At 35.1% G+C, this 19,489-nt stretch overlaps 1 protein-coding gene across 2 annotated transcripts; it reads left to right on the top strand.

The window, feature by feature from the left end:
* The first annotated feature begins 1,163 nt into the window (after positions 1–1,163).
* On the top strand, positions 1,164–19,138 carry oclnb (occludin b). 2 transcript variants are annotated; one of them, XM_022668261.2, is made up of 10 exons: positions 1,205–1,265; positions 3,164–3,232; positions 3,374–3,484; positions 5,492–6,173; positions 6,976–7,140; positions 9,667–9,785; positions 12,033–12,134; positions 15,389–15,560; positions 15,771–15,812; positions 16,588–19,138. In XM_022668261.2, exons 3-10 carry the CDS (start codon positions 3,450–3,452, stop codon positions 16,684–16,686), a joined length of 1,416 nt encoding a protein of 471 aa, XP_022523982.1. In that variant the 5' UTR covers positions 1,205–1,265; positions 3,164–3,232; positions 3,374–3,449; the 3' UTR covers positions 16,687–19,138. The 2 variants fall into 2 exon arrangements, with proteins under 2 accessions (XP_022523983.1, XP_022523982.1); XM_022668262.2 differs by lacking the exon at positions 3,164–3,232 and having other exon boundaries at positions 1,164–1,265.
* Positions 19,139–19,489: the final 351 nt, after the last annotated feature.

Raw genomic sequence — 19,489 nt, 5'->3', positions numbered from 1 at the left:
TGAATAAATAAACAGGGTTATTCCACCAAATATTGATTTCTGAACTCTTAAAACTTTGTTACTATGAAATATGAAAGCTCTGCATCTTTTCTGTTATTTCAGACATTTATCATTTTCTGCAATTAAATGCTCTAAATAACAATATTTTTATTAGGAATTTGGGAGAAATATTGTCCGTAGTTTATATAATAAAAACACAATGTTCATTTTACTCAAACATAAACCTATAAATAGCAAAACCTATAAATAGCAAAACTGATTCAGTAAATGTGGCTGTCTCTTATTTTTTACAGAGCTGTATAGTAGTGCATCTCCAAAAAAAAAAAAATATTTGAATTCATTTAAATTTGAATTGAAAGCAGATTAAAAAAAAAAAACTGATTGTAGTGGGCTGATCTAAAACTAGTTCCAAGTCCAGCCCTGATCGTGTTTTACAGTATAAAATATATGTTAAAAAATAAAGAAAACGTCATTACTTTTTAATACCCATTTAGAGATATATTACTGAAAAAATGAATTTAGTGTTTTATAATGAATATCAGTTGTCCTGTACTGTTTTTGTTTGCATATATTGTGTGTAAAAGACCTGATTGTATTTTAATTTATGCATTTTAAACTACTTTTATACTACTTTTATATTTTATATGTATACAGTCTAATCTGCGCCCCTGCTGTAGGCGAATGAAGCGCCACCTGCTGGTGAGACAGACGAGTGCAGTTTTTTTTTTTATGTAATCAATTTACATTTATATATAAATTTATATATAAATATATATAAAAGCATATATTGCCTCAAGTACATTTAAACCACACCAACATTTACACACAAACACACAAATTAAAACGAGGGATGGCTTCTTAGGCAGGTAATGCTTATATTATTAGTAGGTTAAAATAAAAAATAGTCATGTTTTATTTTAAGGAGATACTATTAATTTTGCAGCTTTTATTATTGTGTAAAAAAATAAGAGTAAAGTTAAGTGTATGGGTGATGGTGATGCCTTGGTAGAGCTGTAGGCGTTTCCTTTCCTACCTGAGAGAGGGCGGTGTGTGTGTGTGTGGGTGTGTGTGTGTGTGTGTGTGTGTGTGTGTGTAAGAGAGAGAGAGAGAGAGAGAGACAGAGAGGGGGAGAGAGAGAGAGAGAGAGAGAGAGAGAGAGAGAGAGAGAGAGAGAGAGAGAGAGAGAGAGAGAGAGAGAGAGAGAGAGAGAGATATGATCAGTGCCTTGTTTTCAGCAGAGTGGTGTTTGTACTGAAGACAAACAGGTGAGTCTTTCATTTTGGTTACTTATATCTTTACATTTATTTAATGTTTTAATCCCTTTATTCTAAATAACACGACGCAGAATCTCAGTAAGTGTTTATACGTGTTTATATGTTTTATATATAATAAATTATATTAAAATACACACAGTTAGCTTAGATTGCGTTAAATAGTGTGTGTGTGTGTGAATGTAATTCAAAGCGAGAGAAGCTGCTGAGCATATAGGCATTAAAAAACAGGAAGGTTCTTACCAGCTTTAATCAGATAATATATAACACGGGGTCACATGAGTAGACTTACAGATAATTCAGAAAATGTATTTCCATATAATTTCTTTGTTGTACGTAATTTTTGTACCATTTGTTTTTCTAAAACAAGAGCAGTTTTTTAATGCAGTCTTAAACCACGCTGATATATAACTAGCTAAATTTAATGTTTATTTTATTAGTTAAGCTAGCTAAATAACCTACATAACCAGCTAAAAAAATCCACAAATCCACTTCCTTTTCTGTTAAAATTTGGTGTTTTTCACAGCATAGCAGCTGATACTAGTTAACCAGCTAACAGCATTTTCTTCAGGATCCACAGGTATTTTATTTAATAATGTCAGTTTAAATCCAGTTTAAATCCAGTTGTTTTACATTTAATTTCATACAGACATTCTCAGAGCTTACCTGAACACAAAGGTTGTTTCAAACAGATTAAAATTTACGACATAAAATCACTTTTTTTGAGTCTAGTTAGTCTAATGGAACCATTGGACTATTGCTAGTGCTATCTAGTGTTTAGTTGCTAGCGTTTAGTACAATTTGTTGTGATAAAAAATCTAAAAATAAGAAAATGTATAATATTTTTTGTTATCTAGGCCTGTTCCGATCATTATTTTCGTATGGGCTGTATACTATTTAAGATAGTCTCTGTAATGATAATCTGCAACTTAAGTTTACTAAAACAATCACAGGAATAAGTATTTTGGGAAGAAAATGAGGAAATAATAACAACAATTCCAGCACTTCTAATAAGCTTAATAATAATAATATCAATATAATATCAATAATATCAATAATCATAATGTATAATGTATATATCATAATGTGTATATATATATGTGTATATATATGTGTATATATATATATATATATATATATATATATATATATATATGTACCAAAAAAATATTAGCTTATTATTTATATACAGCTCTGGGAAAATTAAGAGACCACTGCAGTTTCTGAATATGTTTAAGTAGGTTTATGTTTGAGTAAAATTGTTGTTTTATTCTATAAACTACGGGCAACATTTCTCCCAAATTTTTTAATAAAAATATTGTCATTTAGAGCTTTTTTTTTTGCATAAAATGAAAAATGGCTGAAATAACAAAAAAGAGTTTTAAGAGTTCAGAAATCAATATTTGGTGGAATAACCCTGGTGTTTTTTAATCACAGTTGTCATGCATCTTGGCATCATGTTCTCCTCCACCAGTCTTACACACTGCTTTTGGATAACTTTATGCTGCTTTACTCCTGGTGCAGAAATTCAAGCAGTTCAGCTTGGTTTGATGGATACCAATTTCGTGTTCTTACTTTTTTGCTTGCTATTTACAAGATCTTGGTTAAATATCTATAAATGTCTTAAACATAGTTATGTATGTTATCAGGATACATAAATTTACATGTTGTGGAAATTGAGTTACTCCAGAACGTCTTTACCTACACGCTTTTAATGAGCAGTGGACTTTTATTTAGTATAATTAAGCATATTTTGGAAGTAAAATTAGATTATTAACTTAAAACAGTTTAAACATAAGTACATTCAACAAAATTTGACACGTTACGCATACATTTCACACAAAGGCAAGTAAAAAAGTATTTATGTAATGTCTATGTATTGTATGTGACAGGCCCAGTGTTAGACGTTCATCTAGAGTATAACTACACCACATTTCACCACCTGAGTCCGGACAGATCAGGTTCTGTAGCATTTTTCCTCAACATACTTGTTAAAATTAGGGGTTGAACATGAATGGGTTAGGCTTGAATGATTTGTTTTCACTTTTTTTCTATAAATATACAATACAATGCTCATTTTATTCTTATTCTGACCCATATAGGAGACCATTTCATTCCTTGAAGTAAACCTGGTGGTTACAGGAGGAAAAGTACAAGCATCTGTCAGAAAACGCTATCATGCCTTCCGCGAAACAAAGCAGCAGTAAGAGGACGTAAGTACTTATAATAAAAATTCTAATAATAGCAATAGTAATATCTTCTCTTTAAAAGGGATTCCACATATTTTTACAAAATGGTGTACATGATTAAATATATAACGGCATACATGAAGGTGTGGTGTGTGATGCTTTATTCTAGTGACAGTAGTTCTCAATGGTGGCAACTTATAAGCAGGCATTAGGAGGAAGTAGGTTTAAAAGCTCCGTCACAGCAATATATTTTATAAACGTTTATGAGTTCGCTGAAGGTTCTTAAGGTTTTGGTCTAAAATGTCTTGGCTTCGACTGTGTAGGGATACATACCGTGTGTTTAGGGGAAAATAGTCCCAAAATAAAACAGTGTTTTACCATCAACAACTAATATAAAACTTGTATGTCACACACATGTTCACAGGTGGTTTCGGCATGGTTTAGGCAGCAACATTAGTCAATAACACCCAGCAGGTTTATGTGACTGAAATATGGGCTAGTTTAAGGTGGGCTTGGGCTCTGAGCAGATTTGTACATGTGTTTTACTGGAACTGTAATCTCAAATGGGTCCCATCTAGACCCCATGTGTAAGAGTACAACCCAGATAGAGTCCATTTTAACCTACTCTGAACCCATTTTTGACTGTAACCACTGACATACATATGTGGGACCAGCAGAGGTGTCAAGTAATAAAGTAGAAATACTTAAATAATACCTTACTGAAATAGAAATGTTGGTTATCTATACTTTACTGTAGTAATTATTTCTTTTTTAAATAAAAAAAAATAGCCTCATTACTCCTATTACCGGCTTCGCATCGTTCAATGATACCCCTATCCAGATAAATCTCTCCTCCATCCAGATAGAGTGACTCCCTATTGGTTTATACTGTGATCCATCACACCTGCACACGTCACTCCACCCCACTCACCACCCCCCCCCCCCCCCCCACACACACACACACACACACTACAGCAAGAACATAGCAGACGCATGTATGATGATCCGTGCAGATACTCAAGAGAACTCCAGACAGATGTCCAGCCAAATTTATCAATTGGATATCTATTGGATCCTGTGGTTCGGCCTAAGCTTTTGTTCTTAATTTTTATTTATTTACCTTATTTTTTCCTTTACCTTTTTTACCTTTAAGTTGTTTTAAAACCAGAACTTTTACACTTTTACTTAAAGAGTAAAAAGCTTAAATTTATACTTCAACATTTACATAAGGATTTCAAACCCTACTATCTATATTTCTACCTACAAAGTAATGAATGGAGATAATTTGGAGGCCAGCATTGAAACCCATTCATTTTAGTTTCTAGTTAGGCCGCTCCTAAAGGTCTCAGATTGACATGATAGCTTTCTGTGAGGGAGATCTCATTGCATTCACAGTGGTGATGGTTAAGAGGGTGCGATTTTCTTAAACTGAGCATTTCATACCAAACAATCTGTGAAACTTTATCAAACCAATATTAAGATCTACAGCTCTGTAAAAAAATGAGAGACCACTTAATATTCCAGAAGTTTTTAATTTGGTAAAATCAAAGTAACTTGCACCAGGAGTGGCATAAAGTTATCCAAAAGCAGTGTGTAAGACTGGTGGAGGAGAACATAATGCCAAGATGCATGACAACTGTGATTAAAACCAGGGTTATTCCACCAAATATTGATTTCTGAACTCTTAAAATCTCTGCTTTTTTTGTTGTTTCAGCCATTTCTCATTTTCTGCAAATGAATGCTCTAAATGGCAATATTTTCATTTGTAATTTGGAAGAAATGTTGTCTGTAGTTTATAGAAAAAAACAACAACGTTCATTTTACTTAAACATAAACCTATAAATAGCAAAATCAGAGAAACTTGTTCAGAAAATAAAGTGCTCTCTTATTTTTTTCCAGAGCTGTATCTTGTATGCTTCTTTTTTTAGATGTAGAAATAGAAATCATACAGACGACAATATGAGATTTCGTCAGACTACTCTGGTACAAACCCTCTTCATTCATTTCTTCCTTTATTTTTTATCTCTCTAGCCAACACCGGTCTTCACGGCACACCTTCTCCGCCGCCTACCCAGACGAACACATGCTGCATTACTACCGCTGGACGTCAGCTCCAGGTGTGATGAAGATCATGTGCATCATCATCATCATCATGTGCGTGGCACTGTTTGTGTGTGTGGCATCCACGCTGGCTTGGGACTACGATATGGAAGCCATGGGGATGGGTGGGCTGGGGATGGGGATGGGCATGGGAGGAGGCTACGGTGGCGGGTCCTACGGTGGCGGGTCCTACGGTGGCGGGGCATACGGAGGCGGAGGGGCGTACGGAGGCAGCGGTGGCTACGGTGGTGGTGGTAGCTATGGAGGCTACTACATGGACCCCTTGACTGGCAAGGGCTTTATTATTGGCATTGCAGCCATCACCTTCATAGCCGTGCTGGTCATCTTCATCCTGGTGGTGTCAAGGCAGAACACAGCTCGCTCGCACAAGTTCTACCTGGCCAGCATTATCATCTGTGCCATCCTGGCCTTGCTGATGCTTATAGCTAGCGTTGTGTACCTGGTGGCCGTTAACCCAAGAGCCCAGTCTTCTGGGTCAATGATGTACAACATGATCTGGCAGATGTGTAGCCAGTACCAGTCCCAATCCCAGGCGACTGGCATCTTCATCAACCAGTATATGTACCATTATTGCGTGGTGGAACCTCAGGAGGTGAGTGGGTGCTCCTGGCCGTTGCTTAGTAATTTTCAGTAATTAAGTTCAAAATAGCTTAGAACCAATGAAAACCCAAAGATCAGTGTCTTAGAAAATTAGAATATTATATAAGATTAATGAGTACTTTCTGCAGTGTGGGCAGTGTGCCAGGTCCTGCTGGAAAATGAGATCTGCATCTCTATTAAAGTTGTCAGCAGCAGAAGGAAGCATGAAATGCTGCAAGAGTTTCTAGGAAAGCGAAACTGCACTGACTTTAGACTTGATAATAAAACACAGTGGATCAACAACAGCAGATGTTGAGACATGTCTCTCCAAACCATCACTGATTGGTGGAAACTTCACACAAGACCTCGAGCAGTTTGAACTGTGTTTCTCTCCACTCTTCCTCCAGACTATGCTCCCTTGATTTTCAATTAAATTGCAAAATTTACTGATGGTCAGTAATGGTTTGGAGAGACATATTATCATTTTGTAATGAGAATTTATGGAGATGAGGATTTCATTTTCCAGCAGGACTTGGCACACTGCCCACACTGTCAAATAAACCAGTTGGTCTTATATAATATTCTTTTTTTCTAACACACTGACTTAAAGTCATAAAATAGATAACTCTGTGTGTATTACAACTATACAATATATAATTTACTGAAATAAATAAATAAATAAGTAACTTTTCAATTATATTCTATTTTATTTTAGATGCACTAGTAAGTTTTTTGGACTGCTCTATTTTTCCTTATGAGGTCTACCCCTTATAGAGACTCATTCTTCATTCTCCTGCCTTTCTCCTCTCTTCCAGGCCATTGCCATCGTTTTAGGCTTCCTGTTGGCGGTGGCACTGATCATTCTGCTGGTGTTCTCTCTGAAGACCCGTCAGGAGATGAGGCGCTACGGCAGGCAGCGTGTTCTCTGGGAGGAACCCAAACTTTTCAACGACACATTTTCTCATGGTGTGGAGAAGTGGGTGAGTGGGCCAAACATCTGTTCCTGTAGACAATGGTCTGGAATTAGACGGTGCTTATTGGTGGGGGTTGGGGGTTGTAGGCCAGGTAGGAAAACAGGTTTCGAGTCCAGTTTCTGGGTGTGTCTGGCGCCCCTCAAGGCGCTAGAATTGGTAAATAATGTGTGGAGTTAAGATAAGCTTTAAATAAAGAAATGAAAAAACAGCAGAGTTAAAGATTGAATAACAGCAAATATGCAATTAAGTGAATTCCAGAGAGTTTGTACAATTCCCTTATGTTTTTGTTTTTGGATAAACAGTATCAGTCAAAAGGACAAAACTTATTATTAAACGACTAATTAACTAATTTTCTACATTGTAATTTCATATTAAAGACATGCAAACAATTTACGGATACATATAGAATTACATAGTAAGCAGTAAAAAAAAGTTTTATTCCTCCACATTAATCCCCTGATCTATACCTGATGAACTGAGATGGTGAGGATTTGAGGTGATTTAATTGGGATGAGCTGGAGCTTCACAGCGTAAAGGAAAGAAAAGCAGCAGCTATTGTTCAGCACCTCCAGGAACTCCTTCCTTTAAGACGCTGAGAAAAATATTCCAGGTGACTCTCCCTCATGAAGACACTGAGATTAAAATCTCACCAGGAGTCTGCAGATCTGTCTTTAAAGATAAATGTGATACTTAGAAGAATCTAAAGTATAAAACATATTCTGGTTTATTTAACACTTTTTGTTTACAGAATAAATGTGCATGTGTTCCTGTATAGCTTTAATATAGTCTTCAATATTAAATTATTATTATAATCATAAAAAAATCATAATCAAAATAGTTGTGTCCAAACCTTTGACTCGTACTGTCAGTAATGTCTGTCTATGGCAATTTAGAAAGACCTTAGGCTGTAAAACCTTTTGATAAGGTGTGCTGTTGTTTTAAATGAAACCAACTTGGTAAAACTGAGAGCTAAGATAGTTTCACCTGCCACCCGTGGATCATATCTGCTGAGGAACAGGGGAAACCGGTTTCTACCTCGGTTGAATGTTTCTGTTTACCATGTAGAGCTGGTTGGTAGAGCTGGAGCTTGTCGCTGGGGCTGTATCTTATATTGAGGTACAAAAAAGTACCTTTCAGTGAAAGTCCTTTTTTGTACCCATGGTTTTTGTGCCAGTAAAGATTATAACAATTATAAACATTATCATCAACTGAATATGGCTCAAAAACTTGATGATCGAAAAGTGTCTGGCTTTCAAATAAAAAATGTGCAATTTAAATATATATTGTTTATTAGTACAGTGATACAGAATACTGAATGTACCTTTTGGCTGGTTAAATGGTACAAATGTGTACTTATTCCTAATAGAATGACTGTACTTCAGAGGGAACAAATCTGACCCTGTAAAGACCAATATTGTACCTTTTGAGGCTACAATTATGAAGAGTGTACCTTTGAGTTAAAAAAAAGTACTCATATCGTACCTCTGTTTTTTAGAGTGTAGGGTTTAAAATACTTCTGTAGAAGATAAAATATCAACTCAAGTTTTTTTACTCTTTAAATAAAAGTGTAGTAAAAGTACTGATTTCAAAACTACTTAAAGTATAAAAGTAAAAGTAATGTAGAAAAATGTAGGCATTAAGAACAAAAGCTTAGGCCGTAATGATTATAATGTCATATTAAAATGTTAATGTTGATAATATAATTTGGGATTTTGCACTAGGCTGTTCCCTGGTGTTTCAGCTGCATATATGTAAATGAATATATTATATACAGTAGAATGTAAATATATTAAAGTTAAAGTTTAGTTGGACTGGAGTTTGTCTGGAGTTCTCTTGAGTCTCTGCATGGATCGTCTTCATACTAGGCTACATACGTCTGCTATGTTGTTGCTGGAGTGTGTGTGTGTGTATGGGGGGGGGGACGTGTGCAGGTGTGATGGATCACAGTATAAACCAATAGGGAGTCGGAACGGTGTATGTTTATACTTCTCTACATCCAATCACAATCAGATTCACTCTATCTGGAAGAAGAGATTTATCTGGATAGGGGTTTTATTGAACGAGCTGAAATGAAATAGGGGTAAAGAGGTTATTTTAGTAGAAATTTTAGATAATTGTGTTCAAATGTAAGAAGTAGAAGCTGAAAAATAATCCTTCCTGTAAAGTATAGTAAATATTCTTTTTAAGTAAGGTAACAAAGTATTTGTACTTACATCTCTATGTCTATTACTTTGCACCTCAGTTTGCTCTTAATACGTTTTTCTTAATACTTATGTCTCACTTTGCAATTATGTTAAAACAATTCTTTACATTTTCTGAAAATGTAACCATTTCATAAGGCCAGAAATATATGTGAAATGTCATTTTTATGCAGAGCTGGGTCTGACCCTGCTAACACTGACTTGTAGCCCAGTTTATATTTTATGAGCTTAATTGATTATATTTTTATGACATGGCACCCAAGCAGAGAAACGTTCCAGCTGCTTTCCAGCAGAAATTAAGTGTATATTGTTAAATCTCTGCTCTCTGCAGGTGGTTGACGTGTCTGGGAAACCAGAGACTTTGGTGAACGACTACAATGACCAGGTCGGAGCATCTCGGATCTATCTCGACCAAAGCTCAGACTATCAGAAACCACTCTATCTCCCTGGGTGAGTTTTGAATTTGTTGATTTTTTTTAGATTTCTGCATAAATTTGACCTAAAACTTCATCAGATTTTTAAACAAGACCTACAAGTAGATAAATGGAACTCACTCAGTGTTTTTTTTTTTTTTTTGGAGAAAAACAATTTTTAAGTATCAAAGGTATGTGAATCTTGCATTCAGTTTCTGGGATTCTTTTCAGATTCAGCTCATGGGATTTGCTTTTATAATTTAGAATTTATTTGTCAATGGTGGCAAGCCATTTTTAGACCTGTCTTAGATGCAACAAAACATAGATGCCCAAATCATGATGCTGCTACTACCACCACCATGTTTTGCAAATGGTACAAGGTTGTTTTTTTAATGTTTTTATGTTTTTCTTTCTCTTGAGATAATGCTTCTTATTTAAAACCAAGATTTTTTGGTCTCATCCAGCCAAAAGGCATTGTTTCAATAGTAGTGTGGCTTTCTCCTTGTAATTCTGCCATACACATCAGTGTTGTTTAGTGTTCTCATAATAATGGGGGCCTTTAGTTGCTTAGAAGTTAAGTTTAATTCTTTTAATTTGTTCACTATAATCTGATTGGTGATTGGTGAGTCTAAACTTTTAATAGATGGTTTTGTAACCTTTTTCAGTCTGGTTAGCATCAACAGATCTTCTTCTGAGGTCCTTAAATATCTAATTTGTCTGTTTATCATGAATTACTTCCACAAACATGTGGTGCGAAGATCAGACTTTAATAGATTGCTGTTCTTTAAATGAAACAGGCTCTGCCCACTCACACCTGACTCTAATATTTAGCTTTAAATGATCTGCTAATCCTGAAGGTTCGCATACATTTAGCACTGACAGATCTGTATTATTGGATCATTTTCCTCAATAAGTAAAGGTGTGAGAGTGTGCAAGAGTGAGAAAGAAACCGGGCACTGTCTGTGTAAAGCAATTGTAATGCTAATAGAGAACAACGTTAAGAATGTTTGCTCTGTGGGACCTTTGGAGGACATTCCTTTGTTTATCATTTGAACTTGAATGTCCTGTTCCACAAGCAGCCGTGACTAACACACTTGACGAATCAACTGAAACTGATCAACTGATGTTGATGAAACTTTGAATCAAAAAAATGGTCATCAGTAAACTATTCTCACTCTGTGGCCATATTGTTCTACATAAAACAACTCCTTTAATAAACTACATAAAAACCATGTAGATATGATTCATCACAGTACCAGTCAAAATTGTAATACCTTAAATTCAGGGTATTGCACATCTTGGCTGTTTTTTCTTGCCTCTTAATAAAATGTGTTTGAGAGCATCAGTTAAAGTAATGTTCTAATCCAGATTATGAGAAGCAAGAACTACTCAACTAAATAAAGAAAAAAATACGGGGTAATTCAATCCGAAACATTTCAAGTACTTTGAAAGTATCCTCAAGTGCTGTCACTAAAAAGACCATTAAAAATGTTATGATGGAACTGGCTCTCATCAGCACAGCCCCAGGAAAGGAAAAGCAAGAGTTTTCTTTGTTGTACAGAATAAATTCATCAGAGTTACCAGCCTCCGAAACCACAGGTTAACAGCTTAACCCCAGATAAGAGCATCTAAATACTTTTAAACAAGTATTTTGGTTTGTTTAACACTTTTAAGTTACTACGTGAATTCTTATGTGTTCCTTCATAATCTAGATCACTTCAGTATTCATTAACAATGTAGGAAAAAAGTAAAGAACATTGATTAAAAAAATATTTGACTGGTACTGTATTTTTATATTAATCATATGTGTATTTAAGCAGCTTTGGGGACAATTATCAAATATTAAATGTTTCTTTTTTCTAAAATCAGTCAGAAATTATATTAAAACCATACAGAATTTGAGATTAAGATTAATCACTACTTTTTGTTTAATATTGTTACGAAAGTTTATGAAAAAGAGAACATGACATAATCACGGAGGAATGGAATGTTGTACAGCAACACAACTATTCAGACAACTGTTGCTGTTGCTGGGGAGAAGTTTATTATTTTAACATTTTACTTTCTTTTCCTCACACAGGTATCTGGTTTGACTAACAAAAAAATATTTTACCTTTTATTCATGCCTTTATAACATGCCTTTATAAATAATGTGCTGTTTGTCTTTATTTGTGTGGCCCAGTCCCAATACCTCTATTACTGTATTAGTCTTTTTTATCTAACCTGTTGTTGCTGTTTTATTTACCAAATCCCTGATTTTAACCACACTTATTCCTCTTCACAGCGGCTCTGATCTAACCAGCATGCTGAGCTCAAAGAGTAAACTGAGAGACTACGATACAGGAGCAGACTCGCCCGACGAACTGGATGACACTGACTACGACAGGTAAGAAAGACAATGAGCGGGACCGGAGCTAGTATTACTTAGTTAATGCAGTGAATTAGGGTAGGTAGGCTAGTAGTTTATTGGTAGTTTAATTATTAAGCATGTTTATAACCAAAGAAAAACAAACACACATTAATACACAAAGCAATCACAGATATTAAGTAAATAAAGAATCACAATAATAAAAAAATATATTTTCAACCTTGTATTAGAGTCTCAATGCTTTAACACCTGCCAAGCTGCTTGCCTATTGTCCTGTAGCCCATCCCAGCCTTGTGCAGGTCTACAATTTTATCCCTGATGTCCCTTACACAGCTCTCTGGTCTTGGGCATTGTGGAGATGCTGGAGTCTGACTGATTGAGTGTGTGGACAGGTGTCTTTTATACAGGTAACGAGTTCAAACAGGAGCAGTTAATACAGGTAATGAGTGGAGAACAGGAGGGCTTCTTAAAGAAGAAGTAACATGTCTGTGAGAGCCAAAATTCTTACTGGTTGATAGATGATCAAATACTTATTTCCCACAATAAAATGGAAATTAATTATTTAAAAATCATACAATGTATTTTTCTGGATTTTTGTTTTAGATTCCATCACTCACAGTTGAAGAGTACCTATGATAAAAATTACAGTCTTCCACATGCTTTGCAAGTGGGAAAACCTGAAAAATCAGCAGTGTATCAAATACTTGTTCTCCCCACTGTATGTATAAAACAATAGGGGTGTTTCGAAAGGTTTGACTCAAAGTTTGTGTACTGAAGTCCATCTGTGTAGATCAGGGGTGTCCAAACTACGGCCCGCGGGCCATTTGCGGCCCGTTTCCTTTTTTGGAGCGGCCCGCGAGGTATTTTACAAATAGAATGAAAGTTGGCCCGCTGTTAAGCAGGTTTTTTATAATGTGAGACTCAAAGTTTGAACGCTAGGTGTCAGAAACGGGCCAAAGAGTCGGAGAGGGTGCTCATTTTTAGCGCAGAAAAACTGGCCAAAGAGTCCAAAAGCGGAGAGAGTGCGCATTTGTAGCGCAGAAAAACGGGGCAAAAGAGTCTAAAAGTGGAGAGAGTGCGCATTTCTAGTGCAGAAAAACAGGGCAAAGAGTCTAAAAGCAGAGAGAGTGCGGATTTCTAGTGCAGATTAACGGGGCAAAGAGTCTAAAAGCGGAGAGAGTGTGCATTTCTAGCGCAGAAAAACGGGACAAAGAGTGTAAAAGTGGAGGGGGTGCACATTTCTAGTGCAGATTAACGGGGCAAAAAGTCTAAAAGTGGAGAGAGTGCGCATTTCTAGCGCAGAAAAACGGGGCAAAGAGTCTAAAAGTTGCCGTAATTAAGATGTTTTATATTAAGAGACATCATGAAATTAAACATCAATTTGAAAAATCTTAGTTTACACAACACTGTCAAAGATAAAGATAGTAAGTCAAGTAAAATGTTGTGTAAATGAAATAATCAGGAAAAAAAGTATTATTTAAAGTGGTATATTTTATTATGTGTTTTATTACAGAGTCTGTGGCCTATGACTTCAAATATATTTCTCCTTTCTCCTTAATAGTCACTAATAAAGGAGTAACCTGCTGATTTTGCTCACACTCTGTCGCTTTTGGAGTTTTCTCAACAGGCCACTGGATCTCAATACAGCTTTCTTAGTTATTATGGATCTGTAAAATTTGTTCAGGCTGTAGTTATTAGTTAGTTGTTGCCACTTGTACGTATGGTTGTGTTTGAGTGTTCCTGGTGTTCACCTCCATCTGCGGAGTCAAATTCCTTACAATGCAGGTACCCACACTGCAGCAGAGCCTACTTTTATTTCATATACGAAAGGAAAAAGTGAAGATGGTTTTTGGATAAGATCTTTTTGGTCTTTTGATTATAACAGAGTTGACGATATTAAGCCTTAAAAAAGTGATGGGCTTGCACATATTATGAGATTTTCTAATCAGACGCAGCACAATCATTACCACCCACTGTGGGTGCTGATGTAAGAAGGGGGATCAGAAGATGAGGTTAGAAGTAGTTAGTTTGTTAAATGGGATTAGGAGAGTAAGAGCTCTTTGAAGAGCTCAGTCTTCAGGAGTTTATTAAAGATAGTGAGAGATTCTCCTGATCTGGTAGTAGAAGGTAGTTAGTTAGAGGTGTTAGGAGAGTAAGTGCTCTTTGAAGAGCTCTGTCTTCAAGGGTTTTATAAACAGGGTTCATACCCCTTTTCAGGCCCTTTCAAGGCCCATTTTCAAGTTTTTCCAGCACATTTCAGCTGTGGTATACTTATGATAACAGTGATATCTCAAAAATGCGATTCAGCAATAATCAATATATCGCAAAACTATTCTCCACACTTCACATCAACTATGCTACTGAAAACAAAATACTTCTAAGTAAGTAAATAGCAGGAATTATGGATTTATTGGTGTCAGTTTCATACAATTAAAAAAACAATGTTCTTCACCGTATGTTTACCCTATTCATTTGATTGAGCAGTTACTGTAATATGTCAGTTGAGAGCATTTATACATACATATACTCAAAATTATTGATTTGCTTTTTGTCACACTGCAAGAGATGGTATTATGTTTACGTAAAAACAACCAGAATTGTTTGTTAATAGCAGAACGAGAAGAAATTAAAGCCTTTTTTATTTTACGATCTGCGAACTTATTTAGTCAGATAGTTATTTACTGTAAATGTATAATTAATAAAGTAAATGTAGTTTTTTTAGCATTTTCAAGTACTTTCTTCAAAATTCCAGCACTGTCCAGGCCTGAAAAAAAAACAGAACGTTAAAATTCAGGCATTTTCCAGGATTTCAAGCACCAATACAAACCATACATAAAGGTAGCGAGGAATGCTCCTGCTCTGGTAGTAGATGGTAGTTTGTTTCACCATTGGGGATGTAGATATAAGAACAGTTGGGTTCGCTTTATGTGATGTTTACTGAAGGAGCACAGCGGCCAGGAGATAATGTAAGCCTTTAGGAGCGAGTTCATTTAGGATGCTGCCATCAGCCTGTAGACAATCGTAAATGCATTATTCTTTGTGCATGCGTAACACAGTGGATGCAACTTCAGAATTAGAATGTTGCAATGTTGCAATGGATGCAACTTCAGAATTAGAATGTTGCAATGTTGCAATGGATGCAACTTCAGAATTAGAATGTTCCACCCACCTGCACCTGTGTATAAATAACAATAATATCTGTGTATAAATAACAATAATGTTAAAAAAAAAAAAAAATCAACAATAAATCAGTAAATCCTTCTCTCACACAGTGAGTTCCCTCCCATCATGAGCGACAGCAAGAGGCACGATTACAAGCGGCAGTTCGACCGGGACCACATGGAGTTCAAGCGGCTGCAGGCCGAGCTGGATGACATCAACGTGGGCCTGGCCGAGGTGGACCGAGAGCTGGACCGTCTGCAGGAGGGAAGCCCACAGTTCCTGGTGAGCGCAAAAACAATTACTCTAAAAAAAAAAAAAAAATCAATTACTAAATAATAAATATATATTAAGTTAAATAATATAGATAAAACTCCTGATTCACTTTAAATATCAGCATACATGTTATTTAAATATTAAAATATTAAAAGTGTGTCAGGACCAAAAAAAAAAGTAGTTTATTAATGAAATATTTACATTTTGCCCAAAAAACAGGATGCCATGGAACAGTACAGCAGATTAAAGAACCTAAAGAGGGTAAGTGACACATTCTCTTTTATCTTACTGTGTAAATATAAGGGATGCATGATACATCTACAGCAAACAGAAAAAACATATTTTTTTATGTTCTCATATACAACTATAAAAAAAATAAGAGAGCACTTAAAAATGATGGGTTTCTTTGATTTCACCAAATTAAAAACCTCTGGAATATAATCATGAGGAAGATGGATGATCACAAGCCATCAAACCAAACTGAACTGCTTGAATTAATTTTTGCACCAGGAGTAAAGCAGCATAAAGTTATCCAAAAGCAGTGTGAAAGACTGGTGGAGGAGAAAATGATGCAAAGATGCATGAAAACTGTGATTAAAAACCAAATCAGGGTTATTCCACCAAATATTGATTTCTGAACTCTTAAAACTTTATGAATATGAACTTGTTTTCTTTGCATTATTTGAGGTCTGAAAGCTCTGCATCTTTTTTTATGTCAGCCATTTCTCGTTTTCTGCAAATAAATACTCCAAATGACAATATTTGTATTTAGAATTTGGGAGAAATGTTGTCTGTAGTTTATAGAATAAAACAACAATGTTCATTTTAGCAAAAACAGAGAAACTAAATCAGAAACTGAAGTGTTCTCTTCATTTTTTCCAGAGCTGCATGACAAAGTAATCTACCAAACACAAATTTCTCTCATTTTTATACTATGTTTAAATATATTTAGATTCATTGCATTTGTTTTGTAATCTGGTCCACTTTCGTTTATGTACATTAACGGCTCTTATCTCATTATCTCTGTCCACTGTAGTCAGCAGATTACCAAATGAAGAAGAAGAGAAGTAAGCAACTGAAAGCCAAGCTGTCCCACATCAAGCGGAGGGTCAGCGATTATGACCGCAGACCGTGAGAAGCCCTGTCTTGGCGTTTTCTCGCCGGGCCTGCTCCCGTTCTTCTCCCTGTTTGGACCTTTTTTCTTTTTCTGCTAATTTTAAGATGTTGCGTTTGAGCCGATATGAACCTAGTATATATTCACTTTTTCAAATCTATTTTCTTTTTTTTTTCTTTTTTTTTACTTTTGTGTCAAACTTTTGTGGTACTCTTTTTTTTCATGCCTGGCTACCTGTCCCTGTTCTGTAGCCTTCCTCTACAGCTTTCTTCTACTGTACTGGGGTCAACATTCGGCTGATGTTGGGCTAAAATAAGGAGCAATGTCTCACTGTTTCAATAGGGTTTGAAGCTCAGTGTACTGCTGATTTTTTTTTTAGGACAGGTACGTATCGTAACGTTTTGTTGACAAAGCCCGAGCTGTGGCTCCTCTAGTTCCACACCCTTATTTCCATACATGTCACGGGGGTACAAAGGGAAAAACACCAGTGTTTGAACAACCCTGCGTTTTTGTTAGGATATAAACGACCAAAACTGACCTAAAATCCACCCTCAGACTCTGAGAAGTTTGGTAAATATGGGCTGTTTCTTAGGGCAGGGTCACCAGCACTGACTATAGCAAAGAGATTGTTCCTTGAGGAACCGGTTTATTGTGAATTTAGAGGCTGGAATAACAGATAACAACATATAGAAGAACAAAACATTAAATGAATACTGTGGTGAAAATATGTGAATAAATTGTCTCTTATAAAAATGTAGCTGATCAGCCATATGTCTGTAAATGTTTCCGGTAGCTAAAAGGTACCAGTAATGGAAAACTACAAAAACCACAAGGCCTAAATATAATAAAAAAGTACATATTCTTCTAAAACCCAGTATAAAGTTCTTAGCTAATCTCTAATAGACTTGCTCATGTGGTTTTTAAGGTTTTATGCCATGCATTTGAATAAAAATCAAATGCTATCAGTCAGCAAAAAGTGCTGAAAGCTATAAAGTTTATAAAGCTATAACATTTTTCTGTATGCTCTGTTTAAATGGTCACATTAAGCTTTATTCACCCTATTTTACAGAATTTTAAAACGTTTTTTTTTAGTTTTGCACTGGAGCTACAAAGCTGATTAGCTATAGTTGTAAATGAGCTAAAGCTGTAGCCACAGTAGCATTGTGTCTATATTATCACACACTCTGCTCACATGTTCATAAATAGGTTGTTTGTATGACATTTCTTACACTATATGACATATTTTTACATCTAAAATTAGCAAATGTGTTTTAGCATAGCTGAAAACAATACTAGCCAGCCTGAAGGCTGAGTTTTGTCTTCAGTTTGGTCCATTCAGGGATTCTAGGTCACTGTTTTAGTGCGTTAAGTAACATTTAACTATTTTTTTCACCTAATTCTTTAAAAATGAAAATTTTTATTCACCTAATTCTTTAAAAATGACCATTATAAATACCTGAAATATTTTTTTTTACTTTTACATATGCAATAAATGAAGCAAAGTCACAATTGTAGTTAGGTAGAATTGCTAATTATGTTTTTGACAGTGTTTGACACTTTTTCCTCGTTTAAAATCGAACAAAAAGAAATGTACCAAAGCTAAAAAACAAAATTAGCCCTTCTAAACGCAGACTTTCTCCTTCTGTTGTGTCAATTCAGTGGGAAACAGGAACTTGTATAAATATTAAGCATTTTAAAGTGCTTTGGCCTTGGTGAATGGCTAATTGTTCATGTGCATGTGACGTGATTTTATTTATAGAAAAGAACCAACTTATATAAGCATGGCTAAAGCCAGCAGTAGCCAGCTTAAGTTTTTCTAATACTTTTGTGTAAATATGATCTATTTGTTTTCTAAACTGTTCATTTAAGCTTTGACTAAGGTGGTAATTTAATCCAGAATTCTACTCCAAAGGAAATGGCAGCACTTTGTAACTGTGACCATTTTAATAAAAGACTATGTTCACATTACAAGCCCCATTAAAGTGACAAAAGATATGATTTACACACGTCCCTAAAAAATCAGATCTCAGGTCTCCTAATATCACTTTGTAATTATTAAAGCATACAGGAAGGAATTGTGAAATAAAGAAATGTATGAAGATTGGTAATTTTAAAGTTTTGTTTTTATTATTACTGTAATTTTGATTTTGTTAATAGCTCATTCTACAAAGCAGTTCAGTCATATTTGAATGATCATGATTTTGTGTATTATTATTATTATTATTATTGTTTTATTTTATTTTACTTTAAGCTGGTGACATTGCTGTCTTGTCTGTTGTCTTTTTTTTACATGTTTGTTCCATCATTCAGAATCTGATATCTAAGACCTTCTCATAGGGTGTGACATTATGATTGAAGTGAACAGTGTATTATTATTTCTTGTATTTTATGTGCATTTGCTGAATGTATGAAGTGAGAGAACTGATATTGAATTTTTACTTTCTTTAATAAATGAGAAAAGAGTGTATGGTAACTGTCTGAGACATGAATTTTATATTTTGGAGGAAAATATTAAGCACAGCTGCTTTATTAGCATTATTTCCCTAACAGATGTGGTCTATCTGTGTATTGTATATAGTTTTAGTAAGTAAATAAAAACATACGTCATTAAATAGGCATATGGATATATGCTTTTCCTTGTATGTAATAATGCACAATCACTTTTAATGACAGGTATTTAAATGTAAACGTAAAAAAAATAATTTAGCAATCTGTGGTATATCTGTAAATATGAATTTACCTTCAAATTAAAATCTCAAATCAACTTCCACATCTTAATTTTATAGAATAAAGACATGTTTTGACAACACCTGTTGTTCAAAGA

Source organism: Astyanax mexicanus, chromosome 22 (genome assembly GCF_023375975.1).
Source record: "Astyanax mexicanus isolate ESR-SI-001 chromosome 22, AstMex3_surface, whole genome shotgun sequence".
Lineage (NCBI taxonomy): Eukaryota > Metazoa > Chordata > Actinopteri > Characiformes > Acestrorhamphidae > Astyanax > Astyanax mexicanus.
This window is presented reverse-complemented; position numbering and strand designations above follow the sequence as displayed.

Excerpts from the sequence above, each read along its gene's own strand:
- oclnb (XM_022668262.2), top strand. The coding sequence starts at position 3,450 with ATGCCTTCCGCGAAACAAAGCAGCAGTAAGAGGAC. Across the intron at positions 6,174-6,975 it reads GCGTGGTGGAACCTCAGGAG|GCCATTGCCATCGTTTTAGG; the intron begins GTGAGTGGGTGC and ends CCTCTCTTCCAG. Across the intron at positions 7,141-9,666 it reads CTCATGGTGTGGAGAAGTGG|GTGGTTGACGTGTCTGGGAA; the intron begins GTGAGTGGGCCA and ends TGCTCTCTGCAG.